The sequence below is a fragment of the Mus pahari genome, chromosome 20 (genome assembly GCF_900095145.1).
Source record: "Mus pahari chromosome 20, PAHARI_EIJ_v1.1, whole genome shotgun sequence".
Lineage (NCBI taxonomy): Eukaryota > Metazoa > Chordata > Mammalia > Rodentia > Muridae > Mus > Mus pahari.
In genome coordinates this window covers 47,443,384-47,454,227 of record NC_034609.1, presented here as the reverse complement: position 1 = coordinate 47,454,227, position 10,844 = coordinate 47,443,384, and the positions used below count along the sequence as shown (strand labels likewise).

At 51.4% G+C, this 10,844-nt stretch overlaps 1 protein-coding gene across 1 annotated transcript in view; it reads right to left on the bottom strand.

Moving 5' to 3' along the window:
• The window catches only part of Galnt2 (polypeptide N-acetylgalactosaminyltransferase 2), a 109,778-nt gene that overhangs the window by 20,545 nt on the left and 78,389 nt on the right, over positions 1–10,844 (bottom strand). The window contains exons 4-6 of the mRNA XM_021220167.1: positions 872–970; positions 584–651; positions 307–372 (exon numbers count right to left, since the gene is read on the bottom strand). Of these exons, the coding sequence (XP_021075826.1) occupies positions 307–372; positions 584–651; positions 872–970 (233 nt within the window). The remainder of the gene's footprint in view (positions 1–306; positions 373–583; positions 652–871; positions 971–10,844) is intronic.

The window sequence follows — 10,844 nt, the reverse complement described above, 5'->3', positions numbered from 1 at the left end:
TCTCACGAGGGTAGAGAGACACACCATCTCATGAGGGCAGAGACACAGGATCTCACGAGGGCAGAGACACACCATCTCACGAGGGCAGAGAGACACAGCATCTCACGAGGGCAGAGAGACACAGCATCTCACGAGGGTAGAGAGACACACCATCTCATGAGGGCAGAGAGACACACCATCTCACGAGGGCAGAGACACACCATCTCATGAGGGCAGAGAGACACACCATCTCACGAGGGCAGAGACACACCATCTCACGAGGGCAGAGACACTGCTTCACAAATGCTGAGCAGAGGACTTTCCTACCTTCTCTCCGGTCATTTCTGAGGACCCGCACCTTCTCAATTTTCCCCAAGAGGGCCCCGTCCTCAGCTAAGGAGAGAAAAGAGGTGGACAATAGTGATCCCTGAGTCTACACGGGGCTCTGGGCTGGAAGGCCACATACTTGGTCACCTATGCCAAGCCCTGCCCCCGGGGCCTCTGGAGGACATCTCTTTCCTGCCCCTAGGTCCCTGCCTCACTCCAGACTGCATTAGGTCACTCCTCCCAGACACCCCAAACCAGGAAGGCTGATGAAACTCACGGTCATTGCTGTAGTCATCCACCAGGATTATCTCCTTGATGAGGTGAGGTGGACTCCTCTTGAGGACACTGAGGAAAGACAGAGGGACGGCCTTGTAAGGGCCGAGAGCTCTGCTCGGAGTCTCCTCTCTCTTTTGGTCCCCGGCCTTGGCTTGAGGAGCTAATAGCTACCCCATGCTTGGCAGCTGATGTCCTGTTGGTAGCCCCAGCTGATGCACCTGAGATGCAGCTGTCGTCAGGTGCCCCAAACACTTCCCATGAGACGCTGGGAGATATCTGTTGGCCTCACCTGACCACCGTCCGCAGCAGGGCCGACCTGGCTTCATTGTGGAAGGTGATCACCACGCTGGTGGCTGGCAGGTCCACTCGCCACTGCTTGCGCTGACACCTGAGGAAACAGAGAGACCGGCCCTGTGAACCAAGGACACACCTGGCAATGATGGATCATCCCAGCTTGATAAGCAGAGTGGGCTGCCAAGAGAGAGAGAGAGAGACTGCAGTTAGCCTGCCAGCTGTGGGAGGTTCTGGCATAGACGGGCATATGGAAGCAGGAGATACAACCAGGTTCTGCTTACAGACAAGGGAGTTCTGCAAGCTGTATGAACTGAGAACAGATTTCTAACATGTAAGGCACGTGTTCTAAAGCAGCGAAAACTCCACTTCAGACAGACGCACGCCTGTCTCAGTTCTCAGCATTCTTTTCCCCCTCTGGGGGACCTACGCCAGCCAGCCATTGCTTTTTTCTCACCTTGTACTTTGCCTGCAACAGGCAATGTGCCTCTTGGGTGATTGGCTCTCACAGTATCAAAGGACCCACTGCCTGCTGTCCTTCACACTGCCTGCCAGGCCACCTCCCAGTAACCTGGTGACAGAGGAGCAGGCTGTGTTTATGGAAGCCGGACTGGCATGTGGGCAGGCACACTGGGACTGTCTCAAGTACAGGGCCTGCAAAGATGGCAAAGCCCCACAGGGCCTCTGTGTTGACTGTGGATACCTTACACTTGAGCCAATGAGGACCAGTTTTGAAGCCATGCCTCTTCTGGTGAGGATGTTCAAGTATAACATGGTCAAAATACCCAGGAAAGTAAGACCCAGCTCAGCAGAACTCATGTGAGGACTCTTCCAGGCCACTCTGGGGATGCTGGCAGGGAGCAGTGTCCCAGAGTATACAGCTCCCCCAGGAGGGTGAAGACCTTGTCAGAGACACTGGCAGCTATGTCTGAGTGTAGCCAGAGCCCCGAGTGGCCAATGGTGATGCTGGTGACACCAGACTGAGAAGGAGCCCAGCAGAGCTGCCGGGTTGACAGGGCGCACTGAACAGAGGAGGGGACCCACAAATCCAGTCCCTGCCCCCGGGCCCCTCCTTGCCATGGTCACCTCTTCAGGTGGCAGAGCCTTCCATGGGTCCAACACACTGAAGACTCAGTTTACCCTGCAGCTCATCAGATCCCCCACGTATTTTGAATGGAAATCAGTGGGAAAGGAGGTGGAGTCTGGAAGAACCCTGGAGCTCAGTCGGGGCTCACCACTCAACTGCGGGCAGTGAGCCGGATGCTGGCATAGCAGCCGCTGGACAACAGCAGAGAGGTGTGGAGAGGGCAGGCCAGGCGCCCCGAGATGAGATGAGGGCTTCCCCAGGACTGGTGAGAGGAAACCAGGCCAGCGTTCCCCAGGACTGACGAGACAAGATGAGTCCAGCCCTGCAGACTGTGAGCAGCAACAAGAAAAGCTGCACAATTATAAAGCAATTAGGCTGCAATTGCAGAAAGGGCGTTGTTGGTTAATTTTAGTCATTATAGTACGTTCTTTTTAATTAATCACACATAAAAAATTGTATAGCAGTTGTTTGCGGGGAGTCGGGGAACAAATTCTACAGTTAGCATCTGATCTCACTGTAGATGAGCCTTCATGGACAAGCCAATTGATAAAAATTAGCAGGAAGGTAGATGAAGGAAGAATCTATCAAGTTTCAGCTGTAAACAAATTACCAAATGGCTTCACTGTCAGGAGGCCAATCTGTAATGCTGTAAGAGGGAGGGCTCTGTGCTTTGAGGCTCACTGCCCTTTGTACCCGGGTCCCCACTTAGCCCCGGAGTGACTGAGCCAGCAGCCCTGGGTTGGGAGACTCACAGGGCTGAGTGGGAACGTGAGAAGATGGGTAGCATTTTTCACTCTCTGAGCACTGGATTCCTGGGCCCATCCAATCACACCCTAGTCTCTCATTCTCCTAGTCTCTGCAGGAAGCTCATCTTCAGGAGCCTTTGGAAGTCTCCTGGGGCTCTGGAAGCATTTGCTGGAACAAGCAGGCTGCTGCTACACATCATTTTATTAAAACTCCTCTGCATATTCATAAGGCTCAGGCTCAGGTCTGGGCAATCACGAGCTTCAGCGGGATCCCATTCTTAAGGAAGAGGAGTAAGGAGTAGAGCTGAAGGATCTTACACCCCATGGGTAGAGTGTGTGCACAGATCCAGATAAGCCTCACACTCAACTGAGATGAGGCCCCAGGGGGAACCGCTTTACAAAGAGAAGCGATTAATTTTGCATTTCAAGAGTCTTGCTTGGCCCTGTCAGCCAGTCTTTGCTGCAGTAGGAACCAGGGTGGCAGCTGCTATATACAAGTCAGTCAGCTGTAGGGTGCTTCCTCCCAGCCAAGCAGGACGGAGAGCTGACAGCAAGAGAAGGAGGCAGCTGGAATCTCTTCTCCCAGACACACACAGAAGCCCACTCTGGGCCCTGGCTCACTAGACTTGGTACTGGCACTGTCGTTCTGGAAGCTTCCTGTCCATTAAAATGGCAACTTGACAAGCCAGACACATAAAGATCTCACACACACACACACACACCCCCCACCAAATAGACTCAGCAGGTTGTGTTTATATACAAGTGTGTGCATGTGTGTGTAACAATAATGAGAAAGAGGCCATGGATTTGAGAGAGGACAGGGGAGGGACAGGAAAAAATTACATAAATACAATGTGTGTGTGTATGTGTGTATACATATATATGTATACATGTGTATGTATACACACACACATGGAAATTAAAAAGTCAAATTAAAAGATTTAAAAAACCCTTAGTTTAGCTAAAGAGTTCCAGAAGAATCCTGCCTCTCCCAGATATGCCTCGCACTTCACACACACAAAAGGTTTTCCTTTCTCTTGGCTTTCCTTTTTCTGACATTAAATCAAAGCTCCAGCTGACTCCCAGGGACAGACGGATGCTGCAGACATACACGGAATATCCTAAATGCCGTTGGGTCATCTGCAGAGACTAATACATGTCACTGTGGCCAGTAATACACGTTGCTGGTCCTGGCGTTATCCACGGGGAAACGTCACATAGGGGAAGCTGAGGATACACAGGAAGAAACTGGCCAGAATATGTCACACATCCAAGGGGAGGGTGAAGTCCTAGCAACGATAAGGTCAGAAGGGTGATGAGGGTCCCTGGGTTTCTTCTCACCTCATGTGACACTGTGGTGGCCTGAACAGGAATGTCACCCATAGACTCATGGGTTTGAATGCTTGGCCGAGGGAGTGGCACTACTAGGAGGTGTGGCCTTGTTGGAGGATGTGTGTCCCTGTGGGGGTGGGCTTCGAGGCCCGCGTCCTAGCTCCTAGCGGCTGGGGAGACAGTAGCCTTCTCCTGTTTGGCTTCTTCTCCAGCACCACGTCTGCCTGGATGCTGCCATGCTCCTGCCTTGGTGATAATGGACCGAACCTCTGAACCTGTAAGCCAGCTCCAATTAAATGTTGTCCTTTATAAGAGCTGCCTTGGTCATGGTGTCTCTTCTCAACAATGGAAACCCTAATTAAGACATACACCAGGACATTAGTCCTGTAGCTCACTGGTTCATGTAGGGACAGTGACAAGCCAGAGGGCCTTCACTCTGTGGTCCTGTCTTTACAGCAGCTCACAGGCAACAGTTACCACCCTTTCAGGCCCTTCCCAACCTCCAGTGTCAGGGGAGGGAACCTCCACCCAGGCTTGGTGCTCTGTCACTCCTAGGTATGCTTTTAACTAACCACATACAGAAAAGGCGTACATACATCCCTAAACAACATGGCATCAACCTCCGAGGAGGACTCAGCTGATGGAGAGGACACACGGTGGCTGCTTGCCTGGGCACACAGCTTTGCCACACAACCCTTCTGTGGTCAGGTCACACTGTGGAGGTTCCCACCTAGGAGCAGACACACACACCGTCCCTGCCTACTCTCCGTCAAGGGGTAAGGAGCACCGGTAACCGTGTACTGGGTCACTCCACGCTCTTCACCCTTTGCAGTGATTCGCTCCCAGCTCTCACCTCACCCCGCTGCAAGCCCACGGCCTCTTACTTCTCCCCCTGCCGAGAGCTGAGATGGCAGGTGTGTGCCACCATGACCAGCTTATTATGCCTTCTAGTTCTTGAGTGATTTTGGTAATATTTTCCTAGAAAAATATCAGTTCCGTTTACGTTTCTTTTCGTAGACATGTGCCTGCAACTGTCTTATTATCTTAGCTGCACTGGGTGTCTCACGAACACACAACCTATCCAAGTTTTCTGGTTTGGTTAAGATCGTTGGGGGCGTATCTGAGAGAAGCTGCACACAGTCCTCTGTTCCCTCTGTGATCACTTTGCCTCCCTCCTGAACTTCCTTCTGCTTCAGGGTTATCCTGCGGTTCTGCCACCTAGAGTCAGAACAGACCTACCCCATATAAGGAACCAAGTTGACATGAATGAATTTAGTCCTCACCTGGAGATGTGGGGAGTTCTATACTCTGCCAAGAGGAAGTGGGAACAGGGAGTGGCCCCCTGGCTCTGTGAAGACGGTGGGATGTGCCCCGCTCTGTCCTGAGCTGAGGTCTGTTCCTGCTGCTGAGGTGGAAAGATAAAGCAGCTGGGAGCCCCACGGCTGGTCTGATTTCTGCATTTGCCACTCACCTGACTTGTGAGTCTCCACAGTGTGCTACAGTCAGCCTGAAGAACTTAAGGTAGATCCTTCAGCTTCCCAGCTGGGGCACGGCAGTGCAGTGAAGGCTCTTAGGAACACTGGGAGGAGGCAGTGGCTCGCTGGACGCCTGAATAGGGTGAACAGCTGCTGAAAGGCTACAGACAGCTGACCACCACCACTAAGCCTGACCTGGCCAGGGGACACCGGGCTCATACACAGAGCTGAGCCTCGTGCAGGTGCCTGGCTCTGGTGAACACTGACTGTAACCTGTAACCGAGCGGGCCAGGCAAAGGGCCCCAGGCTGTGCTGAGGCAGCTGTGCTTAGGCTCATTTTTAAAAACTACTTTTTAAGTTTTCACACACACATGTATTTGTGTTAAGCCTGTTTCCCACATACCTCCCCCTCCCTTCCCAAGAGCCTCCTCTGTTCCAACCTAGACGGCTTCATTTCTACCTTCGTGCCATAAATACATACATGATTTTATGTATCTATATAAAGTCTAGGATCTGCAAATAAGAGAAAGCGTGTGATGTCTGTCATTTTGAGATTGGCTTATCCACCTTATATGATTGCATCGATTTTTCTACAAATGGCATGACGGCTCCTTCTTTACAGCTGAAAACAACCCCAGTGTGCTTGCCTTTCCCCAGGCTGATGGCACCTGGCCTGCCTCTGTAACGTGGCTGCTGTGACTAGTGCTGCTGTAATCATCTATGTGTAAGTGTCTGTGTGATCTTGACTTGAACGTCCTCTAGGTAAATCCCGGGAGTGGGTGGCTCCGTTGTCAGAAGACATGATTTTGTGGTTTTTTGAGAGACCACCACACTGTGTGGAGAGATGCTCTTCACGGCAGCAGTGTGCTGCAGAAGCAGAGTCCCTGCCCCTGACCACAGCCAGCGGCACACACGGCAGACCCAGCCGTGGTCAGATACGCAGCATGGGCTTGCTGGCAACAGCCCCACCCCATCCTACTTGAGCTAGATGCATGTCTCAAGCTCTGCCCAGCAAAATAGCACAGGCAGCTCCACATTTCAAGATGGTTGCTGTGGAAACTTCTAGAAGCCTAGGTGAACAATTGGATAACTTCTGAATTAGAAATGGAGGCAGATGTCAAAAAAACAGTTAAAAGAGCCAAACTAGCTGTTATATAATGTTTGCTTAACCAAAATGCTTAGTGGCCCTTCCAATAGCAGGGGCAGGACATCCAGGTCCCAGCTGACGCCTAGCCAGTCCTGATATCTACCCAGAATGCCCTGGGTCTTCTAACACCAGAGAGCCAAACCCTAAAATACTTAATGACCCTTGTAGACTGCTCTGAAATTAGGCTCCTTAAGGTCTGGCTGCCAGAGTCTGACAAGCCCTATTCACCCTGGGTTTGTTTATCTCATGTCATCATTATTAACCTGAAACAGCTTTCTCACGCCCTACAGTCCTGGCACCACATACCACAAACATCAGAGGAGCCAAGTTCAAAACCATAGCACTCATCACCCCATGACATGAGATGCAGCCTGCCTCACTGGCTGCCCTGCCTCGGAAAGCTCCGTGACCTTTGGGAGGCTGAGGGTTCAGCACAAAAGCACACACAGGGCTAGTAGCCAGGCCCAGCTCACAGAGGACGTCTGAACCTGCAGAGCCTCATGGGGTTCGTTCTGCAGGCTGAGCCGTCGCAGGAAGTGATGGAACTCTTTCATCAGGACCATCACCCACTCTCCACAGCCTTCCGTTTTCCAGGCAAGAGATTTTAATGGAAAACTTCAGTCTTGCACAGTGCTGTGAGCGCTTCCTTAATCTCCCTAAGAACACCTCACCAGCAGTGGGCACTTGCCCTCTGAGCTGGAGCCATTTCTGAGAGTCAAAGCAAGAACTGCCCTTTAAACTCATTCCTCCTGATGACAGGACTCTCCCAGGAGTTCAGCTGCAGAGCAGCCAACAGGAACCACAATGCACTCCTTCCCTTGTTTGACCAGATGCCTGCCTCGTTCCCCTGCTGCAGATGCCCTCCAACTCCAGCTTCCACACATGGGATGGCCCAGTTCTGCCTCACACTGAGCCATCCATGCCTCCGTTTGCTCTGCTCCTCTGGCATCCAAGGGGCTGAGCTCCAGGGCAACCTTCCCAGAACTGCCTGGGCAAGCGGCTTACCTTCCCCCCTGTGCTTATCTCTTCCTCGGAGCTCTGGTGGCTGTTCTCCCTACATGGAGCGGGTGGGCAAGCTCCTGAGCTCTGCCCAGCAGGATGTCTGGGAACTGCCTGACCACAGATGCCTTCAAGGTTCTGCGCTTGACAAACAGATCAGCTGGCAACTGCAGGCTGTGCTGGATCCTCTGTTTTCAGAGGTAAGGACAGACAGGTATTAATCCCTGGGTGTGTGGAGGGGGCCGTGAAGCAAGAGTGCTGTCACCATCCATGCTGTGGACAGGACACCATCACTACCCCATCTCTTCCGGCAGCACCCATGAGCTGCTCAACCCTTGGCACTTACCACCAAGGCTGGCAAATGCAGATCAACTCCTGGGACCCAGACGGCGGAGGAATCACCTCCTTAAGTTGTCCTCTGACTTCTGCATGTGCACTACCATGTGTGTACCCACACGCAAATAAAATTGAAAAGATTTAATACAATTTAAAAAAATTTAAAGGTGCAACAAGTTACAAAACAGGAGGAGGGGAAAAAAACAGGAGGAAGGGGACAAAACAGGAGGAAGCATGAAACTACCCCACACCAGTGCAGTTTTGGACCTGTGTGTACAACACTGTGCAAATCAAACTGCTCTACGTGTATGTGAGTGTAGATGCAGCGTCCTCAGAGGCTAGGAGAGGGCATCGGATCTCCTGGAGCTTTGTGAGCCGTCAGGTGTGGGCGCTGGGAACGAAACCTGCGTCCTCATGAGAGACCTAGGTGAGACCTCTCCATTCTCGAGATTAAAATCTCTGGAAAGATGACTCCAGGGTGCTGGACAGACGGCTCAGTGATCCAGGCACCGGCTGCTCTCCCAGATGACTGGGATAAATTCCCAGCACCCACACGATGGCTCACAACCCAGTGGCACTGTTCTCACAGTGGCACACAGACACACATGCAGGCATAACACTCATACACACAGAATTTTTAAAAATCACAAAAATTAAGATGACTGTAATAATCTATCTAATTCCCAGATCTGAGACAGAACAAAAAGGGTGTGGGACAGAGGCAAACATATGTGCTCCTCGTTAAAAACCGGCACAGTGCTATTCTTAGTATTAAACCAGTACTTGTCTAATTTCTACTCTTGCTAAAAATGGCAACTAATTGAGTTATAAGCAGAAACCAAACTCTATCAACCAACTGGAGGAAAGGAGCAGCCAGTAAACAAAACTGTCTGCGTCAGAGAGGCGCGGACCAGCACGGTCCAAGATCCACAAGTCTACAGGAAGAAGGGGGAGGCCAGGCGCATGGGGCACTGCCCACAGCTCCCCCACGGCTGCCTTGTAAACCAGCACAGGCTCTCACCAGGGGCCAAGCAGCGGCCCCTCTGCTCACTTAGCCTCCAGAACCATGAGCCAGATGAGCTTCGCCTTCGGAACCGATTCAGTCTCAGGTACTCTGAACTGAGCAGATTCAGGGTAAAACAGAAGACCTAAACACACACCAGGAGACTAAATGGCAGGGCCAGAGAGGCGGTTTCCACTACTGACAAGGCCCAGGCAGAAGAATGGGGAGCTTAAGGCCAGAATGGGGAATTGAGTGAAAATAGGGACTGGGACCAAGGCTCAGCGGAGAGCACTCACTGGCCCAACCCCCAGTGCAGTGTGAAAAACAAAAGGGAGGAACACAAAGCAGCCTGTCTGTGCCACGCTGGCCTGCCGAATGGTGTGGCAAAGTAAATATGTTACACAACGGGTAAGTTTATGTTCCTTCCCGTATGCCAGATTACAGCACTGCAGTCGGTTACACAGATGTTCTCAGAAATGAGCAGAAGCCTGTGATGATATAGACGCAGGTGTCCAAACGTCAGGAGGATCAACATTTCCAGTGAAACCAACCAGCCCACTGCAGCAGGCCTGTTCTGCACTCTGAGGCAGTGCTGGGTACTTTAAAAACATGTTAAACACACCTAGAAAACATGTGAGTAAGAAGACTGAGGCTGGGGCATGGCTCCGTCAGTAAATCACTTCCACAGAAGCAGGAGAACCTGAGTTCACTTCCCAGAACATATGGAAAAAGTCAGGCGCAGGTGGCCCCAGCACTGCAGGACAGAGGTTAGAGAGAGGCAGGCCCACGCAGCTCACAAGTTGGCTAGCCTAGGCACAGCTGGTGGAGTGAGAGAGTCTCTCTCGACAAAGTGGAGAATAAAGGAAGAGACCCTACCTCTGGCCAATCTAAGCTGAACACAGGTACTTATGCACGCGCACGCACACGCGCGCACACACACACACACACACACACACACACACACGAAGTGAGGACATGAAGACATGGCCATGCAGACAGGTATGTTCATGCTGTCCCCCATTTCCTTAGCTTAAACAGATCTCTCTGACTCTCGGTCCCCTTGTCAATACAACACAGGAACAATAATGAACGCACCTACTTTCTAAGACTGCTGTGGGAGACAAGTGGGAAGAAATGTGTGTGATGGTCTTAGAAACATCTGCAGCAAAATCCCCAGTAACAGAGAACCAGTGACAGTGATGAGAAGGCCACCGGTACCAGACAAGAAAATAATATCATGCAGCTGTAACATCTGGCTTCTGAATGATACGGGCTGGGAGGCAGAAAAACCAATGACTTGAGTTTAAACTGACAGAAAGAAAAAGAAAAATTCATGCAATTGTGAAGCTGTCACCTAAATGCGTACAAGGTTAAAAAAGGAAAGTTAGAACCGAACTCCAGACAAGTGGGAAACAGCAATATTTTGGTTATTTTAAAGTAGGCTTAAAAATAGCTGAAACGATAACACTACACTTCATAAGAACGCCAGAGACTCAGGCAAGCTGCAGCCTGAGCTCTCAGTGCTCACAGGGTGGGTATGTGGGAGGAGCCTGGGGGGCTGGCGGACCCCAACGCACTGGTGTTACAGAACTTCCCAGAAAGAAGTGAACAGACATGTATTCATCCCAGGTATGGCGTCGATGGAAGACCAGTGGAGAGGCAGAGAGTTTGGGGGTAGGTGATAGGAAGGTTCCTGGAAGATACAACTGAAGGGGTCTCTGCCCTCTTCAACTCTTAGCTGCTCCTGTGTCTTGGCAAGCTCCCCCCAGAGAATATTAAAAGCCTGATCTTGTGAGGGGTAAACACAGTGACCGTGACTTCAAGGTGACAAGGGCCATGTGAGGAT